At 44.4% G+C, this 24,809-nt stretch overlaps 2 protein-coding genes across 2 annotated transcripts; one reads left to right on the top strand and one right to left on the bottom strand.

The window, feature by feature from the left end:
• Nucleotides 1-339: 339 nt before the first annotated feature.
• LOC118123304 (phosphomannomutase 1) lies at nucleotides 340-7,892 on the bottom strand. The gene is made up of 8 exons (XM_035180645.2): nucleotides 7,394-7,892; nucleotides 6,622-6,739; nucleotides 5,197-5,273; nucleotides 4,987-5,078; nucleotides 4,046-4,145; nucleotides 3,731-3,806; nucleotides 1,946-2,061; nucleotides 340-1,544 (listed from the first exon to the last, which is right to left on the bottom strand). The coding sequence occupies exons 1-8, from the start codon at nucleotides 7,475-7,477 to the stop codon at nucleotides 1,422-1,424; spliced, it is 786 nt and encodes a 261-aa protein (XP_035036536.1). The 5' UTR covers nucleotides 7,478-7,892; the 3' UTR covers nucleotides 340-1,421.
• A 6,219-nt stretch (nucleotides 7,893-14,111) lies between these two features.
• Nucleotides 14,112-24,513, top strand: gucy2ca (guanylate cyclase 2Ca). The gene is made up of 27 exons (XM_035181075.2): nucleotides 14,112-14,322; nucleotides 15,302-15,414; nucleotides 16,062-16,129; nucleotides 16,307-16,525; nucleotides 16,618-16,736; nucleotides 16,903-17,002; nucleotides 17,090-17,201; nucleotides 17,293-17,437; nucleotides 17,671-17,756; nucleotides 17,846-17,963; nucleotides 18,094-18,175; nucleotides 18,480-18,573; nucleotides 18,972-19,034; nucleotides 19,137-19,208; nucleotides 19,304-19,408; nucleotides 19,775-19,861; nucleotides 20,064-20,196; nucleotides 20,413-20,550; nucleotides 20,675-20,763; nucleotides 20,900-20,991; nucleotides 21,277-21,435; nucleotides 22,504-22,696; nucleotides 22,794-22,968; nucleotides 23,063-23,161; nucleotides 23,848-23,942; nucleotides 24,055-24,131; nucleotides 24,306-24,513. The coding sequence occupies exons 1-27, from the start codon at nucleotides 14,112-14,114 to the stop codon at nucleotides 24,511-24,513; spliced, it is 3,252 nt and encodes a 1,083-aa protein (XP_035036966.2).
• The last annotated feature ends 296 nt before the right edge of the window (nucleotides 24,514-24,809 follow it).

Raw genomic sequence — 24,809 nt, 5'->3', positions numbered from 1 at the left:
ACTCAGACCCGAGGCTGTTTTTGACCCATAATTCTAACATTCATGTCTTAATTATAAACATACACTTAATACCTTTTAATTAAATTGAAATGTTTGTCTCTGTGTGTTGACCCTGCGATACGCCGGCGACTTGTCCAGGATGCACCTCGCCTCCCGCCCCCTGTCAGCTGGGATTAGCTCCAGCTTCTGTTAGTCCAAAATTAAAATGTATTTCAAGACCCAGTGTGGAAACATGTCTGGTGCCCTCCAGTGGTGAGGTGGGGAGGAGACTCTGCAGCCTGCTGTAAAGTTTGGTTTAACTGGTTTTATAAAGACGCTGAAGAACTGAAGTCAGTGAAATGTTATCAAAAAAGATTTATTACAGTCAATTGAAATACTTTTTAAATCCTTAAATGACTGAAAAACAACGTGATGGATCTTAAGAGTTTGCATCAGTGACATGTTAGAAGTGAATTCTGTGTGTTTACATGGTGATGGAGTGTTTACAGGCGACTCATCAAAAGCCTCCGATTCACAACAGAAATTACCTTTCTGACACAGAACAGAAAAACAGACGATTAACTTGTTATGGTAAAATTAAACTGGCAGTTTTAAAAACAATAAAAAAGGTATTTTCACAAACACCCTCTACGCTGTTGTTGAAAACAGCACAACTTTAAAAAAAGCAACAGTCATCAGAACAGTCAGTGAGCAAACAGCCTGCAGGTCCTGGTACAGCTGTAAAAAAAGATTAAAGTTGTCGTACTGCCTGACAGAGTCAGAGTAGCTTAATTCCCTGGTTAAGATGAATTCATCGAGTCAGTAATGTTCAGTTTTAAATATAAATACAACATCAAGCTTCTCTCGTTTCCAGCAGCTTTGTGAGGTGAACACAGACGTTTGACATTCAGGGGATCGCACCATCAATAAATTACCTCCAGTTCAGACACATCACAACATCTGGAATGATTCATACGTCCTCGACTCTCGAGGAGGAAAATGTCCCCGTCTCCTTCAACGCTTCCACCGTATCTCATCGCAAAAGTCACCTGTTAAATATCATCTCTCCGTGCTTCAGTAGAATTCAACAACTACTGGTAAAAGATTATCCCAACGTTAGTGCAAAACATAATTTTAAACTCTACTACAGTATTAACTTTTCTTTCGTAATCTCTCGAAGCGTTTTGTTAGCTTGTTGCATGCTACACACATTCCAACACGTCTTCTGGCACATTATTAACACACATCTTCATGTAACACTTACTGTCCCTTTAAAAACGAAACTTCAGAAATCACCCCGGAAGTCAAATCACCCCAAAAGTTAAAAGGATAATAAAAAAATCAGTAGTGGTACCTGTTAGTGTTTCATAAAAAAAACAGTCATATGAGCAGAAACCTACAGTTCAGAGGGGCTTGTGGGTAAAAGGGCGGGGGGAGACGTGTCAGGAGTCGTTCGGTGCAGCGTCACAGAAAAGTTCCCGACAGAGTCTGACCGTGTCGTCTGGGCTGTAAACTGTGAAACCGATGGTCCGCGGGTCGTTGAAGATCTCAAAGTCGTTTCCTCCCTGCAGAGAGAATCATTCATTTTTACACGAGGACACGTCGTGTTTCTTCTGTTTCTCAAAAAACGACCCAGAGCAGCATTCTTTCAGTCATCTACCATTGTGTCATGTGACCTGGACAAACACTGTAACACTTCAGTTTGTTAATGTTTACAGAGCAAACTTAGCAAACTCCCTCATCGGCTCCCTGACCTCAGCCCTGTCCAACATCTTTGTGATAACACTGATCAAGCAGCCTCATTGTTTGACCTCACTGTTCAGGGTGGGAGTTCTTGTGTCCGGACCCGAGCTGAGCCCAAGGTTTTTGAAAATTACAGGCAAATGCAGAATTGCTCCTTCTCTCTTTTTGTTTTGTGAACACCACAGGAGTGCATGTAGCTCTACACTTCTCAACGTGAACTTACGTCCGTGGTCTCGTTGCCGAAGAAGTAGATGGTGTCCAGGCCCTCTCTCTCCAGCCGCTCCAGACACAGCCTCTTGTCCCAGCCCTCCGGGAAAATGTCAAAGCTGATGAGACCGCCTGAAACAAGAGGACCAGAGTTATACTCACTCTCCACCTCTGAACGACTCCCTGCAGCGTACACAGGACAATCACACCAGTTAATGCACATTTATCAAGTTGTTTTGGGGACATGTTGACTTTACAGTACATCTTTACAACCAGTCTCTTCCATATGTTGCTGACTACTTCCCCTTCAGCTCCCTTCCACCTCAGAACAAACGTTATTTACACCCCGAGCAGCTGATGGAGGCTGTTCAGCCGCAGCAGAGACACACAGCTCTGAGGACGTGTGTCCACACAAAGACACACTGTGTTTGCAATGTGTGATTTCGCACACACACACACTCTGCCGCTCTGGCTCGTTACAGCTCATCCTGCTCTGCCACTTAATAAATCTGTTGTCGCTCAGCTGAGCCCAATGATCGCTGCGACCTTTCAACTGTGAAATCAGGCTGAAATCTCTCCTGCAGAGTTCCTGCTTCCTTTCTTCGATCCGTCATCCCTCCCCCCTCGACTCCACTGCTTTGTCTCTCAGCTGACACTTTAAAGAGTCAATAACAAAGGAAACAGTTGAGTGGCAACCGGCCAATCAGAGGCCGGAATCCCTCACACGCCCTCCACACGCCTCCGTCCCGGACCCTTTCAAACCCAGAACATAAAGATCTCAGTGATTCAGCCACTTCTGCAGGGGCCTGAGCAGAGCTGCTATCATAAATCAATACATAAAGGTTGCTACACATGTTGTGTTAAAGGACACAATAGGTGAAAAATACCAGAGAAAAATGGACTATGGAAAATATCTTATCTTATCTAAACCACTATATGAGACATGTACACACACACACGTCTCAAATGGCTTCTCTTTAACTACAGACAAGGAGTTTGTCTGTGCTTGTGTCGGTCGCCCTCCAGTTTGTTCTGTCTGCGTGGCCGCAGCGCAAACTGCTGTGTGTGCGTCAGCGAGGGAGAATAACTGAGGCCTGAGAGGAGGCCGCTCACAACAACAACAGGTCACTGTCCGCTTCAAGGACAGCTGTGACGATGGCGTCCAGCCGACCCGTAACCCAACGCCAGTGGTAAACAAGATCTCAAGGTGCTGCATAGAATATAATGTATGTTGTGATGGACATGCAGATTTTGGGGTCGTATAAAGCTGCTCTCTGACGTGCACTGAGCTCCGGACGTTCTCCTGACGTTCTCCGGAGACAGACTGAGACTCAACTTTGTCTCCGAGGAGGAAAAACAAGCTCATCCGTGTTCTTGTTTTCCAGCTGCTCAGTTAAATGACAAACCAGTTTTACGTGCTTTGGAAGCGAAGGCCCTGCTGCCTCTCGCTCTCAACGAGGACAACGTGTCGGACGTGAGGAGCCGTCAGTTAACCATTATCCCTCTTCCCGTTTGGCAACACGGCAGCAGTGAGGTGAATGGGAGACTTGATGTTTGCCTACGTGCTCTGTGAGGTGCCGCAGGCTGTTCAGGGGTCAGACAAACAAACCACACACGGACGCTCTCGTCTAATGATCACTGGCCTTTATCAGAGAAGAGGGTGAGGACGTTGTTTCATATCTCATGACAGTGAGCGTCTCTCCTGATTGAAATGACGTTTGTTGACTTCAGATGTTGACTCTTTTTCGACTGCATTACAGAAAACTTCTGTAAACGATCTTTCATCCTTCCACTCTCTCACCTTTAGTGAACCGTAGACCTTTTCCAGCGAACTTCTCTTTCAGTGCTGCAACAAATTTCTCCCTGATCTTCTCCCTCTGAGGAGAGAAAGAAAAAGACGTGTGATTATTTAACACTGATAGAATTTGTTGAAATGATCATGTCCACATCACCTACTACAGTATATTAATGTAACCGAGGATGCAGATGTATAAATATAAGCACATGGCAGTTTAAGAGTGAAACTTTGCTTCCTCTGCTGCTATCTCCTGCCTCCATATCGGCATGAACACGAACACCAGGTCAAAAATAACGTGCTGATGACAAAATACTTTACCTTGTCGATTTCAGAGAATTCGATTCGCTCCTCCGGCGAGCAGCTCCGACCGATGGGAGACACGTTGAGCATTCCACTCCTGAACTCAATGAACGTCCCCCTGCAGGTGGAGTTAAAATGGTTAAAGGACATTCAAAACACTTAACTGAGACAGAGGCCCTGTTTATCTAGTTAAAAGAGGTACTCAAGTACCTTAGTTCACACTTTAGTGGTCACTCTGATCTCACTTCTTGCTCTGTATTCAAATAAACAAGATCAAATGTGTGGTTTGTTTAATTGACAGGAGAAGCAACTTCCTCTTCCTGGTCTACTGGAAATGAAATGAAGATAAAGACACTTTAAAATAACTCAGACTGGGTTTATTCCAGGTGAACCAAAGAGACACATTTGTTTTGCTTCGACAGATCAGTGCTGATAAGGAGGTTTGGTATTCAAGCATTCCAGGGATGAGTGTGTGTGTGTGTGTGTGTGTGTGTGTGTGTGTGTGTGTGTGTGTGTGTGTGTGTGTGTGTGTGTGTGTCTCCACTTGAGGGCATTAAGTGACTAGAGCTGCTTTCACACATGCATTGATCTCCAGATAATCTCCTGACATTCTGTATGTGAGAGTTTCTCCTGCCGGCCCCCTAGTTAAACCTCTGGATAATCTCCGAGTGATCTCCATGTGAGAACACAGCAGGAGAGTCTCCGCAGGATTCACCGCGGGCGAGCGGGCGAGTTGTTGACGTTTCTAACACGCGAACAACGTAAAACGGATAAAAACAAAAAGACTAAAAACATTTCAGGAGGTAAAGATGTGTCATACAGCTGTAAACTGTTGAACACGTCTGAGCGGAGAATCTCCTTCTACGTTGTGCATGTGGGTCAGGACCCAACTGTGCAGACATTCTGTAGAGTTCATGTCTGTTGTGGCCGAACTGTCGTGTGAGTTGGGTCAGTGTCACCTTTTCTTTGGCAGCTTGATGAGCCCCATGTAGCTGAGGCAGAAGTTGATCAGGTCCTGCAGAAGCTCCTCCCCGAGTTGGTTCTGAATCGCCTGCCGCCGTGAAAACAAGCGTCGTTAATAAAGAGAAATGTTCTGCTCTGTCGCACTGTTTGTGATCATCATCAGCTCAGGGACACACCCGGTGACACTGTGAGCGACGTGCACTTACATGTTTTGAGAGGAGTTTCCCGTCTTTATACTGCACCGTCCCGTTCTCGGCAAACACGTAGTCAAACTTCTGAATCACTGCAAGAGAGGAGAGAGAGGTGAAACTACACGTTCTCACCTGGCTCTTTAACAACCTGCACACTCAGCGGCCGACCTCAGCTATTAATACAGAGGAACAGGAACAGAACACTATATTTCCCTGGGTGCACGTTACACTGAACATTACACTGCCTGGAAAAGTCAAGTTTAATCTGTGTGACCTTCCCACTGAGGCCTGTGTGTTCTGTGTCACTCAGCACTCAAGCTGCTTTAGCTTGAACCAGGATTTAGAGGACGATAATAACGGCTGAATAGGGATTATTTAATAGATGGTGACACTTTATTAACGGATTCCTCATTAGTTATTACTATCATAATTATTACTACATAACAACGTGAGAAAACTTTTTATTCTTCACTTTAAAAAATGTTTTGATAGATGACCACTTCATCCATTTATTATCCTTTTCTTCTCTGAAGTTAAATTAGGGCTCCTTGAGGTTCCTGGTTCAAATTCCAAATGACTCTGTGTGAGTCTGAGTTTGCACGTTCTCCCAGTGCCTGTGTGCGTTTTCTTTGTGTACTTTGGCTTCCTCCCACCGTCCTTAATTGACTGTAGGTGTGAATGTGAGAGTGAATAGTTATTTGTCTCTGTACGTCAAGATACGATAGAAGTTTACTGCTCTGTGAGTAAGCTTTTGGGAAACTGCAACCACTCGGACCGGGAGCATCATGAAATATGAAAAGCTTCACCTTTGGCACATTTGGCATGAACCCCCCGACCTCGCTCTCGGCACATTACGTCTGCATTCTAGCTGCAGCCTCATTTTTACTGACCGACAGGTTTTCAGCCGGCCTGTGCCAGTGTGTGTTTGTGTTCACTCGGCTGGGACGCTGTTGGCACTGCGGCGGACGGGTCACTGTGCCGGCGTGATTGGGTCCCTGGTAAATAACGGTTAACTTAACCACCGGGGTCGTGTCGCGTGAGCTCAGATGTCAGCAAGAGGCACGGGGGGTTACATTTAGTGTGTCGGTTATTTTGAACTGTGGCTCTGGACGTGCTGTTGGGAAACCGCTTCCAGGAATCCATGATAAATTGAAATGCAACAGTTACTCATAATGAAGTCATATCTTACGCAGCCTCATGAGTTGCAACACAGAAAAGGGACGATTATAAAAGCTGAAGTCATTTCCCTTGTCGTGTTATCATCGTCTGATGAAGTCAGGATGTTCAGCTTTTCTCTCTTAAACGGTTCGCATCCTCTCTGCTCTGCTCTCGGAGCGCACAGTAAAAAGTGTCAGGTCACATGGTGTGACCCAGCTTAGTGAGTGATTGCACAGTGTGTAAAGCATCTGTTTGTCTTTAGGCAGGAAGCAGGAAGCTCACCGTCGTCCCCCTCCCCGAGCTGCTCTGCGATTTTGGAGTAGTCCGACCCGCCCACGATGCCGATCTTCACCTTCCTCCTCAGAGTCTGGAAGAACTCGTCCAGCTGTGGGTCGATTTTCTGCAGAACACGCATTTAATCACGTTAAGTGTGTTGCACAGTGTAGTTTAGGCTTTTTAAACTTAGTGTCATCAGAAAACAATGCACACAGCTGCAGGATTCCTCTTGAGGGAGGTGTTGGTTATTGGAAACAGATCTACAATTTACTACCACGTGGAAGAAAAGAGTGTGAGTTGCACAGGAGGAGGCTGCGTTGTGTAATATCTCGACACACGTTACCTTAGGTGAACCCAGGCATTCAAACTCAAGGAGGACACACAAATTATTACATAAAACACACAATAATAAAGATGATTTCTCTCCTTTTAAAACACAACATTAATGGAAACAACCTAAGTAAATAGATTGTTGATTATATATATATATTGATTCATAGAAACACAGGAGGTGGCCGCCTCAGGACAGAGTCTGTGTGTATTTAGGTAGATGGGTAACAAGATATCAACCCACATGACCCCATCACACAGCAGGGCGTCTATCAGACACAGTAAACACTGTGTGATGCTGGTGCAGGGGAATGGAAGGAGCTGCAGTAATGAGTTAAAACACAGTGTGAGGTGAAGGAGACACATTGTCCTCTGGGCTCAGAGTCTGTCTCCAGGGACAGGGGACACAGGACGCACAGGACGGAAGCTGACAATGAGCAGAACTCACCTCTCTGGGTCGAGTCAGGGTTCCGTCCACGTCGAACAGACACAGGACGGTTCTGTCCGAGGAGAAGCCGTTTGATTTCTCCATCTTCTTCTTCTTCTTCTTCCTCCTCTTCTTCTTCTTCCTCCTCTTCCTCTTCTTCCTCTTCTTCCTCCTCTTCTTCTTCTTCTTCCTCCTCTTCTTCTGCAGAGTTTCCCTTGTGTGCAGATGTCCCCTCTGATCACGAAGTCTTACAGGTGCACAAGCGAATGCACGCGCGACAAATATAAATAATAGTAACGAAATTGAATGCAATTAATCACGTTCACGCGCAGGAAAACCAGAAATCAGCTGATGTGAAGGAATAAATCAAACAGATGAAGGTGAATCCTCTTCTTCTTGCTCTTCTTCCTCTTTCCTGCTCGTCTCTACACTGCAGCTGTCTCGGCTCGGTCCGATTCAGCTCGGCTCGGCTCGGATCGCTCGACAGAAACACTCGTGCACGACGTGTCGGTCGGTTTTACAACAGGGTAGCGCAAGCCCGGCCGACAGCCAATCACAGCAGGGGGACGGGGCACGACGTCGACAAAAGGGGGCGGGACACAACAGAAGGCTCCGCAGAGGAAAGTAAACAGGAAACAAAAATAACATGTGAAGAAGTTATTTATCAATGAGGAGAAACTACGGAAGAGCAAAGACAAACATGAATAATAAGTGAAGTAATTAAGTACAGAGGTGTGAGTACGTTCCTGAAGATATAATAACATGTATATAAAGAAATATGCAGAATATTGCTCAGATGTTGAATTGGTTTTGCAGGTTTATGTTTGTTACAGTTTCTTAATTACAAAAAACTTTCAACTACACTTTTCTGAGGTTATTGCATTAAATCCCACGGCGTAATATTCACTGACTTCCATTTCACAGATTGTAAATAAATATGGATGAAGCGTCTCCACTTGATTATCCAGAAATGAAGCCTTATCCCAAAGGAGGTGGGATTTGTGAGCTGTACTGCTTCCAGACACTAGGGGGCGATCGAGATGCTTTGGCTTCACTAAATAATGCAGAAGGTGGACATCTTTATTATTCAGAGGGACACTGGACTGGTTTGAGGTTCTTGAAGACGTGTCTCCACTCAAACTAAAGGCTTCTTTACCCCCTAGCTTGACTTCTCAGGCCTCGTGTACACTCTGTTGTGGATGCGTGCACAGAAACATACTTGTTTGTTGTTGCGATGTTCAGATGTTGTGTCTTTTTGTGCTGACGAATTCATTATCTTCAATGGAAACATGCATCCACCACCGTTGCAGAGTGCATTCACATTGTAACACGTCTGTTTCTTGGGTGTGTCCACAGCACTTAGAGAGGCTTCACACATCTAGAGTACTTTGGGTCTTATTTGAGTCTTTGAAGTCACGTGAGAGTATTCGACCCCCTCACGAGACCCTAACAACTCACACGAGTGCTGGTTAAACTGGTTTTCGAGCCCACTGGCTGATGAGTGGTGTCACAGACCACCTCCTCTGTTCAGTGTGATGTCGTCAGCTTCTTTGTCTCAGCTCAGGATGTTCAGGTTACTGTCCCATGTTCTTCAGACGCAGGAGACCTGACCTGAGGAGGTGACTCTACCGTGTTGTGTCATTGACCTGCGTACACTTGTGTTTTATCGACGTTCACAGAAGTTTCAAAGTGCACGAGGATGTAATGTTTGTTGAGGAGCCTCATGTGAGTTTCAGATACGTCCTCAACATAAGGAATAGTAATGTTCTGTTTATTGTCCTTTTTCTCTCCAGATTAGATTATGATGCATTAGATTACATTAGTTTAAATGATCTGCAGTTAGATCAGATTAGAATAACCTATCTGAGATAAGCTAGAACTTTATCACACTGCTCTTTACGTAAGCTATTGGGACATTTTTCTCACAAACATCCTCTGTTTCACCAATGAAACTTTTTTTTGTGGTGAAGCAAACCAAAGAAATAAAAACACAATGTGTGAATGGACGTCCTGGTTTCAACAACAACTCTGCTGCGTCTCATCTCAACTGAGCCGACACATCCACAAGGGGGCAGAGTGGGAGAGAGACCGAGCTGGTGCATTGTGGGAGAGGTGCTCGCTCACATTTCAGATGTTCGTGGACTTTTCAGGTTCAGTGAGTAAGTTGTGTGAAAGCATAAAACAATAATTGGGTTGATTTTTGAAGTTTTAACACAGTAACGATCTAAGCAAAAGACATGAAGTATCATAAGGGACAGATTTACTGTGTCAGGCCATTATCCAGAACTCCCAGTTAGATACATTTCTGTGCACATCATGTTCTACATCTGTGACACTGTGTTCACTGAAGTTATGATCTTAACAAATAGCCCCCCAGTCCTTTTCATTACATATGACAATAACCCAAATATTTGCTTTACAGGTGTCTGAGTCAACTTTTATTTCCATCTCAGTTTGTCAAAGCAGAAGTGGAAATCGCTGCAGTCGTCATCAGTCATGGAAACACAGCTGACACGACATATTAAGATTAATATGTAACATCGTCAGTTTTAAAAATGTCAAATTGTGACATGAAGAGTTAAAATTTCCCATCCTACTTTTAAAAATGTGTTTTTAACCCTCAGGGCTCGTTAAGAAAACTTCCTGGCAGCAGCTTCGGGACAAAAATGTCCCCTCCCTAAAACTTTGTTACTTTTAACGACTTATTTGTTTAAGTTTTTATCATAATATCATAATTTTCAGTATTTTAAACCTTTAAAATACCACTTTACTTACTTGATACCACAATTTGTAAATTCAAAACTACCAGGCTGGGAAATGTCAGTATTTAGCAACAGCAATTAATTATTATTATTATTATTATCGTTGTTTTGTTTGTTAGATGTTTTTTTAACTGGAATATCTGTACTTTATATCTTTATAATTTTTCCGAGGGGTTGACTTATACATTTTATTGGCGGTAGTATAACGCGCTGGTCTGTCGGTGGATTGATCTCCTCTGGTCACTTGGACTCTCTCTGCTGATTGTTGGTACAAATTCTGGTCTGTGGCAGTTTTGCAACCGGGGTCAGGCTTAATACTGGCACCATAAATCACTTGTATGTTTTTTTATCTATTCTGCATTTCACAGCCCTCATAAATCTAAATAAGTATCACAACTCGGAGCTGTGTGACCCCTTTCAGCGTAGAATTTGACATACATGTTGTGTGTCTTGGCAGGTGTAGGGTATCAGTTTGTGTTGACCTCGTGGTGATTAGTCGTGTTCAGCTTCGTTGTGGCGAAAGAGGAACTATTTGGTGTCACCGAGGACTCTCATTTATCGGCTGTTGATTTATTAGCAAGTTAGTAATTAGTAATTGATATGAGCAAGGAGGCAGCCAGACTTATCATAAACAGTCTAATCATTAGCTTCTGAAATTTTAACACGCTTCTTTATCATCAGCATGTTTCTTCCAGCTCCGGCAAACAGGGTCTTACAACTTTAACCTTTATTCAGAGGATAAGAACATTTCTTTCGTATCTATCCTCAGCAAATCCCACAAGATTAAGACCAAAACCAACACAGTTTGTGTCTTGTTAACACTTCCTGACTTTTCTGTTGCGTTCGTTCCTGTGTAAACATTCAAAAATAGGTCACAGAGGCTTTTTAAATTCAGCTTTACACTGTTGATTTGGATGAATATAAGAATAAATAGTGTCTCTGTGGGGATTGTTTTTAGTTGTCGATAAATACACATCGGTGCCAACCTTCAAATCCTCACGATATTCAACATTTCTGAGTTTAGAATGATTATGACATGATTTACGATTGTTAAAACAACAGTAAATTATTAATTACCTTCACAGAGGAGGTTTTGTTCTTCCTCCAGCTGGTTGGTTGGTTTGTCTGTTTCTCAGCAGGATCATATAAAAAGTAAAACTTGGCCGTAGGATGTGGAATCGATCAGGAAATAGCCCATTAAAACTCTAGTGTGGAACCCGAATCAGGGGGGGGGGATTCAGGAACTTTTTTTGACTTATGTTAACGTAGATTAGAAGACATAGAACAACTTTCCCAGGGAATAACTCTTGGATCTTGATGAAAAAGATCAGGCACCTCTAGGGACATTTAGGGAACTGATATCCATGAGTGTGTGAAAGTTGGTGCAGCCTTGGCGGAGGTATGATGACCTTCTACTTACACATGTCAAATTTATAACTGCATATAATCTCTGTAAAATCTTTAGCATCCAAGTTTGTGATGGGGTCAATAGGGTGAAACAGAAGATACTTTTTCCACATCAACTTACCTGTGTGTGTGAATGTGTGTGTGTGCGTGTGTGTGTGTGTACGTGTGTGTGTGGCCTACGTGTGAGTTGACTGGAAATAACCTTATCTACCTTTGAGGCGAAAGTGCTCAGTTGGACACATTTGCTGCAGAGCGACATTAACAGCGTTCACTTGCTATTAAACGTCTGCGAAGAGACAATAAAACTAAGAGTTTTGTCCCATTTGGGATGTTTTCACTTCCTCTGCCTGATAATACCACAGCTTCTGCTGAGATGGAAAGCCTCCTCACAATAAACTGTGTAAATGGCTGTGCCTCTACCCACCGTGCTATTACAACGTCACACGGCGTGTTTGTTTAACACGTTTACGACCCCGTAAGGTGGTGGCCACACAGGAAACCCTGTGATGATACTGGGAGGACAGGAGGTTTTGGAGGAAACACTGAGCATTAGCCCATTTTCATGTGTTTGCTTTGTATGATAATGTCGTGGGTTTTGTTGTTGAATGTGAGTCTATTTAAGGAAATCCAACAGGATACATGTGTCACACTGTTCGCTGCAGAGCTTCCGGAGGGTAATTTCTCTTTAAAGGACCAGCGTGAAGGATTCAGTGGGGAACTATTGGCAGAAAGGAAATATAAAATCAATAATCATGTTTTCATTCCTGTACAAACACCTGAAACTAATGATTATTGTGTTTTCTTAAGCGTAGAATGAGCCCAGACAAACCAAACACTGGCTCCACTGACGGACGCTCACGTTCCTGCATTACCTCAACCTGAATTGAAGCTTCTCCTACTTGCATATTGAATTAGATCTGCAGCCCCACAGCCACAGATGCAACTAAATCCTCCACTCTGGTCCTTTAAATCCGTCTTATCAGCAGAAAAGCAGCAGAACAGTGTGAGACAGAGGATTCAGTCACGAGTCGTACAAGCAAGGTTCAGGCCTTCAGAGTAAAGACTGTAAAAGATACAACACAAACACGTGTAACTGGTTCATATGACAAAAACAGATAAAGGTAAAAGTCTGATTGTGGATTATTTCACCAGAAATGTGAGATGACGTGAGACTAAACCTGTTTGAGAACTGGGACATTCAGTTAGTGAAACAACAATAACATCTTTTTTATTTTATTTTAAAGTACTGATTGATTTACTGTAATACTTTTAACCAGTATAGCAATATGTGTATTTCAACTCTGCTACTTAAATGTATACTTACTTGTGAAGTTCGAAAACTTCATCCTACCCCCAGGTTAAATCTCAGTGATTCTTTCTGCTTAGCGCGTCATTCAAACTCTTCCTGACTCCCGACCTCAGCCTCTCAGCCACTCGTTCGTTTCCTGAACTCACTAAGAGTAGTAAATGTAATATTTTTGAGAATTGGTTCTTTGGTTCTAAAGGTTTTTGATATCATCCTCTCAGGCTGTGGCAACATAACTTTTATTTGTACACAGTTCCCAGGAGGCACAGGCCAAAGAGTTAATTGAAAAATAAGGAAAGTGATTGTAATTCGTCCAGTGGATTGTTTTCCATTGTCAGGATTAAAGCTGGTTTTCTCAGAATGAGGTGTGACTGGTGCACTGACTTTTCTAGAGTTAATCCGCCCTGCTTTTATTACAGACAATATTTATCAGCTCCACACAAGCCCTCACTTTTATGGCCTCCTTTGACCTTTGCTCCTCTCACCACACAAGCTTCCCCCCGCCTCTCTCTGTCCTCACAACAAACCAGATTGTGTTTAAGGGCTAAATATTTGTCAGCACTGATTCCACCATCTACATATATGTTTTTTTAAGTCGTGAAACTAGAATTGATCTGTTCTTGTCATTGCAAAGATATTAAAGAGGTGGTTTTATTCTCACACTCACTCGCAGACAAACTGGTCATAAATGGAGATTTAGGAATAATCCCTGATTTTATTCAGTTAGATGATGAAACATAGAAAAAGACACAAACACAGTGAATTCTTATGATCTTGGTGAGTTTCTAACAGAGACGTCAATCCAGAGGGGCTGTGGGAGTCTCTCCTGCCCCACCCTCCCTCTGACTGGTGCATGGACACTGCACAGTTGTTCATTAACACATGCAGGACAGGTAGACCAGCCCGTACCAAGGTGGAGGATTATTGATCTCCGTCTCGCACCAGAGGAGCAACTGTGGAGTCTGCTCCTCTTCTCCTCAGGCCATATTTACTGAAAGAGGCTCAAATCAATATATATCTGACACTGAAGTTTATTTTCTTCTCCCGTGTGGATGCTGGACGACTGAATCAAGTTGACTTCTGCTTAGTCGACGAAGCGTTCCCTTCTGTTTCTGGACGTACGTTGTCCATGGAGAGGATCTGTCCAGGCGGACGAACGTAAGGAGCAGCTTTCTTTTATCTGAGCAGAGTTGTGTCTGTTTCTTGACATGTAGAGACGGTGGAGGGGACTTCTGATCGGACGAGGAAAATCCCAAGGATCAAGATGCACAGCACACACAGTTTGCTTTACCTGTCAGTGCTGATAGTGGGGGTGGTCGGCCACAAGATGCTGGATGACTGTTTGTCATCCGGCCGTAAATACACCATTAATGTTGTCCTGCTGGAGGACAACACATCCGAGTGGAGTCGACCACTTGTGCAGGCGGCTGTGGAAGACGCTATCAAGGAGGACACGCAGACGAACATTGACCACGGTATGGACTGAGAGTTCCAGCATGAATCTCAATGGATCCTACAGATAATAAACAGTCTGATCTACTAACACAGATGATAAGAATGATACTCTGCAGAGTAAGAAGAGGTCGTCAGTCAAGAAACAGCCCAAACCTTTATTTGTATGGATGAGATCTGTTTTGGACTATTTCCTATTCTAGATAAAGATAAAACTCGAGAATCACAGACAGGTTGAGTTATTTTTTTTTAATGGCAGTTTTGATATTATGACTGAAGCCACCAAGAGGGCTGACGAGGATGTGGAGAGAAGTACAAAACAAATGAAATGGTACACTTTCTCTAAAAGGAGGAAGTAACTGCACTTACAGCTTCAACGGAAACACCATGTTCCATTGCTCTGGTTGTAGATCTGTCCAGTTCCATCAAGAGGTTGTTGATAACAGCCGTTTGAAATCCAAAATAATCGGCGAGGTCTCAGACACATTGGTATTACCAGGCTGTAACATATGACATATGATGTACAACTAAAGTTCCTGGTCGGATTCGAACCACGGATGTTGCATCCATGTGGCACGGTTTTAAATATTCTCTAAATACAAACAGCAGCAGCAGCAAGAATAAACTGTCATGTTCAGGTTAATGAGATCAGAACAAAACCAGATGAAAATCTGAATGTTCAATACCAATTTTCTTAAATGGAATTTAATTTAACTCAGAGTTATGGACCCATTGATGTCATTGAGGTCAACATCAAAAAGTGTGGAGGTTTGATTCCTGACCAGTGAACCAGAGGAGACTTCAGGAAGACTTTGGTTTTAGTCGAGCATTTAAATCAACCTCCTAAAACTATGACTTTCATTATTTCTTTTCGTTTCCAAAATTCCTCCCAGAGCATAATACATCACATTAATCTAATTGCAACATAGATTAGTTTAAAGTGTCAGAGGTCATTTAAAAAAAATATTAATTACTCTTGTTATCTTGTTCCCATAACTCCAGAGTTAAATTTCACTCTGACGGCGAACTTCAGCGGCGTCGACACCACCGTGTACAACCGGCAGGGCTGTGGCAGCAGCACCTGTGAGGGAGTGGCGATACTCAAGAGGCTCTATGTGAGTGTGGTTGCATTGTTTGAGCTTCTGTGAACAGATAAGTGGACAAGAACAGCAAAGTTTAATCTCCTCAGGCCCCTGGTGTTATGGATCTGTGGCATTTAAATGTATAATCGTCATTTGAATGTTTTAACGTCTCACACAAGCGCAATCACGGAAAACACGCGAATGCAAAAGCCACACAATGGGAACACAACCGCAATGGAAGTGATGGGCAATGGATGTTGACTCTTCTATGAGCAGAGTCACTTGCTGCGACTGCGGTGAAGCAAGAGGTCATTTGTGAAAAGCTGCGCATCTCAAAATGTGATGTTTGTCTATGTGAGTTGTTTCGGTTCAGGTGCGTTCACCCAAGCACCTGTAGAGTAAAACCTCCATGAGACCAGCATCAACTCTGCTTGTTTCATTGTCCCTAGTCACTCACTTCTGTTGTGGTTGTGTTTCCGTCGTGTTGTCACCTTTGCAGTTCTGTTGTGGCTCTTGCAATCCGATTGTGTGAGACCTCTGGGCCACTGTAGTAGAACTAAACTAAAGGTGAAACAACTCCACTGAAATCACAGACTGATGATTCATGCTGTTATTAAACCCTGATAAACTGATGCACTGATAAAACCTCTGATGACACGATAACTACATGTATCACGCAGGATACTAATGAAGTCGGATGCGTCATGCTGGGGCCTTCGTGCACTTACGCCACATTCCAGTTAGTGGAGTGAGTATGACTCTCTTTCTCTCTATAGCTCCAATTCAGGGACCACCTAACCCCTACCCCTACCCTACCCCCTCCCCCTAACCCTAACCCCAACCCCTACACCCCTAACCCCCCTAACCCCTGAATTGAGACACAGTTTGTATCACACACTTAACGACCCCTTGTCATTTGCCTCAGTGATGAACTTGGCCTGAGCCTGAGCATCCCCATCATCTCCGCTGGGAGCTTCGGCCTCTCGTGCGACTACAAGCCCAAACTGACCCGGATTCTGCCTCCGGCTCGCAAGATCTCAGACTTACTGCTCAACTTCATGAACGAAACTTTGCCGTTCAAAGATTGGTGGAACACCGTCTACGTCTACAAGAAGTCCAGCAACGTGACCGAGGACTGCTTCTGGTGAGAGGCCACAGGCTGCAGGTCACTTTAGAGACCGTTGTTCATTCGCCTCTCCAGCATCTACCAGTGGGTTTTTTTCTTTATCTCTGCAGGTACATCAACGCTCTGGAGGCCCCCTCTGCCAACTTTGCCGCAGGGACCAACAGGCAGATGCTGCGTGGTGACGACGAGCTGAGGGACGCTCTCACTTCCAAGAAAAGACTGAGCAACAGTGGGTAGTGTTTAGGTCGTTTGAGTAACATGTCAGCTTCATCCCTGAAGACCTGAAAACATTATATCTCTCTGTAAGGAGAGCAGATGCAGATGCTGTACAGATACTGGAAAAGTAGTTCAGCTCAAATGTTTTCTCCCTCTTGAAACTGGTTTATTTATTTCAGTTTTCATCTTATGTGGGAGCCGTGATGAGATCGTCTCAGCGAAGAGGAGGGTGGGCCAGATAGACGAGGACATCATGTTCATTCTCCTCGATATTTACAAGTAAGCCTGGCCACGACTTTGCCTTTTTGCCTTTACACTGAAACCGTGGACCTACATGAATCTTTTGTTCCCTTTACCGTCCTCCAGCCCTGATTATTATGTCGACACGATGTCCAATAAGTTCATGAAGGACGTGCTGGTGATCACTCTGCCACCGAGGAACTACAGCTCTGCGTCAAACACAACGTACAACAACACGGTGAGCTGCAACTCACAAGCAACTCTGCGAAGGAGAGTGTTTCCACTATGGTGCAGGCGTCTGACTCTTTCTCTTCCACTGTGATGAGCAGATAAATGACTACGTGGCCGGGTATCACGACGGCACGCTGCTGTTTGGCAAAGTGCTCAGAGACCGAATGCTCAGCCAGCAACACAACAGGGCATCGAATAATGTGCCTCTGAATTACAACCCGTTTGGAAACGCCTCCTTTGACGGTACGTACAGGACCCGAGTTATGATGCAAAGTGAAGTGAGTGAACACAAACTAAACACATGTGGAAGTAGAAAGTAAAGGGGGCACAGCCTGCAGGGTGGGGGTGCAGTAGATCACTTAGACTAGTATCATGTAACAACAATTGCAACTTATGCAGTCATTTGTTCCATTATGAAGATTGGTTAAAGTTTCTGTACTCATCGAGTTATGTTTGTATGTGTTTGGTTCTTGCAGGTATGGGAGGACACTACGTGCTCGATGAATACGGCGACAGAGATGTTAACTTCTCGGTGCTTTACACGTCCCCCATCACTGGCAGGGTGAGACTCCTGTCATTGACACTGTCGCTGCTTCGCTTGAGTCGGCGTGAAGGTCGTCATTTGTTGTTTCTGCTTTGTCTCCCCTCCAGTATGAAACCCTGTTAGTGTTTGATACGTCGTGTAACAAATCCAGAGTGACGAACCCCAACCCCGTCCTGCCGTGGAAAGAGAACCGACTGCCTCAAGACTTGCCAGAAAACCCACACAGTAAAACACACATTTTAATATTCAATAATGTAATCAAAATGAGAACAATGTGATGGTAGAGTGATATTCTTTAATCCAGGAGTCACTGTGAATGTTGTGCTTGATGAGGCCACTGTGCGTTTGATTCCAGGTCTGAATAAGCAGGATGTGATTGTGATCGTGCTGAGTTTCAGTGTCATCGTGGTGACGGCCATCGCTCTCATCTTCTACAGGTAGAGAGGAGACATGTGTCACAGCCCGAGCACAGGTGTCACATGCACTTTACTCTTATTAGACAAAGCACGAGGCTTTATTTGGATCTGCACCAAGTTACACACACTCATAAATATCAGTCCTCTGAGAAATCAATAAAATATGATGAAAGATTTAGTGGAAATTTGTTACGTAGCTTTCACACAATTCTGTAATTCCCGTACTCGTGTGTGTGTGTGTGTGTGTGTGTGTGTGTGTGTGTGTGTGTGTGTGTGTGTGTGTGTGTGTGTGTGTGTGTGTGTGTGTGTGTGTTTAAAAATAAAGGCAGAACAGGAAAGAACGTCTCATGCAGAAGAAGTGGTCTCACATCAACCCGCTCCTGATTGGTCCACTGGATGAGAAGGAAGTCTCGCTGAAGGTAGATGGCCTCACTCATCAACATTATTATAATAATTATTATTATTATAAGTAGTAGTAGTAGTAGTATTAAGCAGACATGACTTTTCTTTAACTTTTATTATTTTTTTATTTTACTTTTATTTTGGGTCACAGGACAAAATATTTGGGAACCACTGGTTTAAGTAGTGTGGAGAAAAATGTAATGTTTCCCTCTGAAATGTTATAGAGTAGAATATATATATTTATATCTTTTAATTATAGTTACTTTAGTTCTGGGAAGGTACTTCAGGTAATATAAAACAGTGATATTTGAGTGTAATGCGTTGAATAGTCATCCAGTGTTCCATAAAGAAGGTACTGTGTGAGTAACACTCTCTACTCTTCTCTTCCTGTACTTTGTGTGTATTTATATAACAGATAGATGAAGTTAAGAGGAAGGACAGCAAGTACTTCTCCCATCGAGGCCGCTACGACAAGAAGGTACCGGCATCCAACCTGCCAGAAGAAAGAATCAGCAGAAAGACCTGATCCCGTCGAGCTTGTTCTCTCCGAGTTTGACCGTGTTTTCTCTCTCTTCTCCAGCCGGTGATCTTGAAAGAGCTGAAGCACTTAGACGGCGACTTCAACGAGGACCAGAAGATCGAGCTCAACACTGTGAGGAAACCTCCGTGTGTTTACAAAGCAGAGCACTGGGACGTGGTTTCACCTCCTCACTGATTCTCCTCTCCTGCCACGTCTTCATGTTTCAGCTGCTGCGCATCGATTACTACAACCTGACCAAGTTCTACGGCACGGTGAAGTTTGAGTACGGTGTGTTCGGGGTGTTTGAGCTGTGTCAGCGGGGATCCCTCAGGGTGAGAGCACAAGGTCACACACACACACACACACACACACACACACACACACACACACACACACACACACACACACACACACACACACACACACACACACACACACACACGCACCACCTCTCCACAAACCTTCACGAAAATCGGGGGATAGGTTTTTGCGTAATTCAGCAAAAGAATCGAACCAACAAACATGAAATTGCTCTGAATTTGCATGTTGTTTATGATCAATTTCTGTGACCTCTTTTCTCTAAAGCTCACAATGACTGATCTGTTCATTTGATGGACACAGTTTAATGAACACACACAGATCCATAAACTGAGCACAGCACAGTAGTAAAAATGATCTTTATCTGTTTTTTTTCCCAGACCATTCTGAACGACATGATCTCCTACCCTGACGAAACTTTCATGGATATGGAATTCAAGATCTCAGTCATGTACGACATAGCAAAGGTTTGTCAAGTGGTTTTTCATTTTTTATTTGTTGGTTCATTCAGCTCCTCTCTATGACGGACAGCATAGGAAACTAACTACACTCTCACATTATTATACAGGATTCATTTTTCCCTCAGCGGTATTTATTCAGATGTTGCAGCATTTTCCTATTGAAACATGCAGGATTAGAAAGTCCTTACATGCTTCTTATCTCCTACAGGGAATGTCCTATCTCCACTCCAGTAATATTGCAGTGCACGGACGCCTCAAGTCCACCAACTGTGTGGTCGACAACCGTATGGTGGTGAAGATCACAGACTTCGGCTGCCACACCATCCTGAGTCCAGGCAGAGGTGAGACCGACCCTTCCATCATCAAGATGGACGGTTGTAAACACTGAGAACCAACAGCTCAGCCTCTCCTCCTCTCCTCTCCTCTCCTCCTCTCCTCTCCTCTCCTCTCCTCTCCTCCTCTCCTCTCCTCTCCTCTCCTTCTCTCCTCCTCACCTCCTCCTCTCCTCTCCTCTCCTCTCCTCTCCCTCTCCCTCTCCTCTCCTCTCCTCCTCTCAGATGTGTGGACGGCCCCGGAGCATCTCCGTAAAGGCGGGGTGTCTCAAAAAGGTGACGTCTACAGCTACGCCATCATTGCCCATGAGATCATTATGAGGAAAGACCCGTTCTACACACAGAACTGCTCGGATATCATAGGTATATCAAACTATCATATCATATCATATCATACCACCATAAACAACAAGACAGAAAAACGTATTCCAGCTGATGAACAACATCTCACTCACCTTGTTTACCTGACGTTGGTCTGATTCCTCAGAGATGATCCACAGAGTTCAGTATCCCACCGACGTGGTCATGTTCAGACCCCACCTCAACTTCGACGGCGCCTCAGAGAACGAGGTCGAGGTACGTCGGCCTCCAAACACTGACGAGGACGCAGCCACACACACCGAGCCTGATGTTTACTCACTGAGAACAAACCTTCCCTCCCTCTGATTCGCTCTCTGTCTGCGTGTGTGTGTGTCTGTGTGTGTGTGTTTAGTTGTATGTGCTCATAAAGAACTGCTGGGATGAAGACCAAGAGCGGAGGCCAGATTTTAAAAGAATAGAGGGAACTCTGGGTAAGATTTTCAGGTACGTCAAAACCACACGTTTATTTAGCGTGTTCTAATTATTCCTAACATACAACATGGTTAATTGTGTGTGGGCACCAGATCATTACATAAATACAGCACGTCAATGTTTATCATCTCATTCCAAAACCAGTCTTTCATGCAGTGGTAGAAAAGACAGGGGTGTCCACATATTTTTGGCCATAATTTAATGTCGATTAATGCAGCTCTCTTCGTGCATGATAGGGAATATGAATAATGTGAGTAGTTGTGAGTAGTTATATACATTATGTTTCCTCTTTCACAGTAACCTGCACAACCAAGCCACTGAGACGTACATGGACAATCTGATCCGTCGCCTGCAGAACTACTCCAGGACTCTGGAGCGTCTGGTGGAGGAGAGGACGTGTCTCTACAAAGCTGAGAGGGACCGAGCCGATCGCCTCAACTTCATGTTACTGCCCGGGTACGTGAGCGCGGCTGGAAACAGGGACGTCGGTCAAATGTTGAAAATGAAAAGGCCCCTCACCCCTGAATGCTCCCCCAGCTGTGTAAAGCATTTTAGTTTAGACTGAATCAAACCTGCAAAAACCTTTCTCATGAGGATCATTCAGTGTGACAAACCCTCTTGTATCCTTCCTGCCGAGCGCCAGACACATTTTGAGACAAAGTCCAAGACATAAGGGACAATTTAGCAGCTAAAGAGAAATGTTTTAAAGCAAGAAGGACTTTTTGATTTATATTTGTCATGTTGCATCGCAGCTTCGTACCAATGTTGTTCTACAGGTTGTTCAAGTTGACTTAAAAATGAATTGATTAGATTTTGGTGGTTGAAGATCCAAGGTTAAGCTTCTTGTGAACAAACGTAGGAAATCCCATCACATCCTGCACAAACATTCACTTGGACTCAAGGATGACCTGATTAGAAGGTGGAGGTCAAAGGTCAAAGTGACCTAACACAAACCCTTTCTTCCCTTGTTAACACATTATCTTAAAAACTCCTTTAGGTTTAAACTCAGCACAAATGTTCACTTAGACTCACAGACTAACTGATTAGATCCGGATGGTCAAAGGTCAAAGGCCACGGTGGCCTCACAGCACCTGAACTTCTTTAAACTTTAACCAGTTGTTACTTGGACTCACACATTCACTGGTTTAGATTTCAGTGGACAAAGGTCAAAGGTCACAGTGACCTCGTATGAGTCTGGAATCTTTTTAATCTAGACTGAAACTGCCCTGTTTGGAGGAGGCATACGACCTCTTGTTTATATTTTAATACATTTTCTGCAGAAAAGAGTCTTTTTATGGTGGATATTCAGGACTTTTTTCAAGTAAAAAAGCTAAAAAGATATACGTAATGCAAAGATGTATAATGATTCGAAACAATATTTTCATTCCTAAATCTAGTTCTTGTCCCCTTGGTTATAAAAGCCATGATTCCCCCCCGTGTGGAGGCCTGCCCCCCCCTTGTACCTGACAGCAGTTTTCATGTCACTAGAAGCTGTTAATAAATGGCGTCTCTCCCTGTCCTCAGCCCTGTGGTGCGTTCACTGAAGGAGACGGGCCGGGTGGAGCCAGAGCTTTTCGAGGAGGTGACTGTTTATTTCAGCGACATCGTGGGATTCACCACCCTCTGCCACTACAGCACCCCCATGGAGGTGGTGGACATGCTCAACGACATCTACAAGAACTTTGACAGCATCCTGGACCACCATGACGTCTATAAGGTTATTGACTCAAAGTTATCACAGACAGACAACTGACATACACTTACCCGGTGTTTGTGGTTGATTTTAAAAACGGTTTTCATCGTCTGTCTCTCAGGTTGAGACGATAGGAGACGCGTACATGGTTGCGTCAGGTTTGCCCAGACGCAACGGAGACAGGCACGCAGTGGACATCGCTCACATGGCCCTGGACATCCTGGCTTTTGTGGGGACGTTTGAGCTGCAGCACCTGCCTGGGATCCCCCTGTGGATCCGTATCGGTGTTCATTCAGGTAACAGCATTTTATCTTGTTTATTATAAACTATAACCTTCCCTCAGTGAACAGGACGATGAGGTGAATGAAGGTTGTGTGTATTTGTGTGTAGGTCCATGTGCGGCAGGAGTGGTGGGAAACAAGATGCCTCGCTACTGTCTGTTCGGAGATACAGTGAACACGGCCTCACGCGTGGAGTCCACAGGCCTGCGTAAGAGACACACACACTCTCACACACTCTCACAAACTCTCATACACACTTACACACACTCACAGACTTCTTACAAACTCACACACACTCTCACACACTCTCACACACTCTCACACACTCTCACAAACTCACACACACTCTCATAGACTCAAACTCTCACACACTCCCACACACTCTCACACACTCTCTACAAACTCTCACACACTCACACACTCTCACAAACTCTCATAGACTCTTACAAACTCTCACACACTCCCACACACTCTCACACACTCTTACAAACTCACACACACTCTCATAGACTCTTACAAACTCTCACACACTCCCACACACTCTCACACTCTCACACACTCTCACACTCTCACAAACTCTCACACACTCTCACAAACTCTCATAGACTCTTACAAACTCTCACACACTCTCACAAACTCTCACACACTCTCACACACTCTCACAGACTCCCACAAACTCTCACACACTCTCACACACTCACACACTCTTACAAACTCACACACTCTCACAAACTCTAATACACAATTACACACACTTACACACGCTCACACACACTCTCAAACACTCTCACACACTGTATTTGTGATTCAGTCGCAGCTCCTGATCTTCTCTTCCCACAGAATGAAAGAAAGATGAAAGTCTGACTGTGATGACTCCTTGTTATTTTTCTCCAGCTCTGAGAATTCACGTCAGCCACTCCACCATCAGCATCCTGCAGAGGACGGACTGCGAGTTTCAATATGAAAAGAGAGGAGAGACGTACCTGAAGGTTTGCTTTGGCTCTTTGTGTGTAGTGTAAACTGTGCAGATAAGTGGTTCCTGGTTTAATTTCCTGTGTGTGTGTGTGTGTGTGTGTGTGTGTGTGTGTAAATGACTTACAGGGTAAAGGTAAAGAGATGACGTACTGGTTGACTGGGGTGACTGGGGGGAAATACAACCTGCCGACACCGCCCACAGCGTGAGTAGATCTACTGACACATCTACCGCATGATAAAAGCTGAGAGCTACACTCCTTATCCTCGTATGAGTACTACCTACTCTCATGAACGCCTTGTTTTTGAAGGAAATGTGAAATGCTGCGTCTTCCCACATGTATACCCTTATCTGAAGTATATTGATGCTTCTGTCTCAGGGAGAACTTCCAGCGGCTCCAGCAGGACCTGGCGGAGATGATCGTGTCCGGCCTGGAGAAGGCTGGCGGTGGGAGGGAGGGCTTGGAGAAGAGGAAGACACTGTCCACCAAGGTCCGTCGCAGGGAGACGATCGTCAGCGTGCAGAGCGACGGCCAGCCGGAGTACTTCCACCTGGCTGTCGCTGAAAACCCCAGCACCTTCCTGTGATTCCACCGGAACTCTCAATCTGCCAGTGAAGTAGACTTTGCAAAAGTGTGTGTCCTGTCTGAATCAGCTGGTTTCACAGGCCAGCTCCGCTCACCCGGGGGTCGGAGTGACTGGAGAGCAGCTGTGGAACAAGCAGGACTGTTGAAGGTGAGACTTTCATGTGCTCATGTCGCGATAAACGCAGCTGCCAAAAAGGGTTCGTGTCTCTTTTTCTACCCCGACATCAATTCCTCTCACTTCTCACAAACCCCACATCCTTCACTCCATCCCTCTGTCACCAGAAATGAACCACTTCA

Source organism: Hippoglossus stenolepis, chromosome 16 (assembly GCF_022539355.2).
Source record: "Hippoglossus stenolepis isolate QCI-W04-F060 chromosome 16, HSTE1.2, whole genome shotgun sequence".
Classification (NCBI taxonomy): domain Eukaryota; kingdom Metazoa; phylum Chordata; class Actinopteri; order Pleuronectiformes; family Pleuronectidae; genus Hippoglossus; species Hippoglossus stenolepis.
This window is presented reverse-complemented; position numbering and strand designations above follow the sequence as displayed.

Coding starts and splice junctions, on each gene's coding strand:
- LOC118123304 (XM_035180645.2), bottom strand. CDS start 7,477: ATGGAGAAATCAAACGGCTTCTCCTCGGACAGAACCGTCCTGTGTCTG. Junction 5,274..6,621: donor GCTCGGGGAGGGGGACGACG/GTGAGCTTCCTG, acceptor CCTCTCTTGCAG/TGATTCAGAAGTTTGACTAC. Junction 2,062..3,730: donor AGGTCTACGGTTCACTAAAG/GTGAGAGAGTGG, acceptor CTCTTGTTTCAG/GCGGTCTCATCAGCTTTGAC.
- gucy2ca (XM_035181075.2), top strand. CDS start 14,112: ATGCACAGCACACACAGTTTGCTTTACCTGTCAGTGCTGATAGTGGGG. Junction 16,130..16,306: donor GCCACATTCCAGTTAGTGGA/GTGAGTATGACT, acceptor CATTTGCCTCAG/TGATGAACTTGGCCTGAGCC. Junction 19,209..19,303: donor AGAAGATCGAGCTCAACACT/GTGAGGAAACCT, acceptor TTCATGTTTCAG/CTGCTGCGCATCGATTACTA.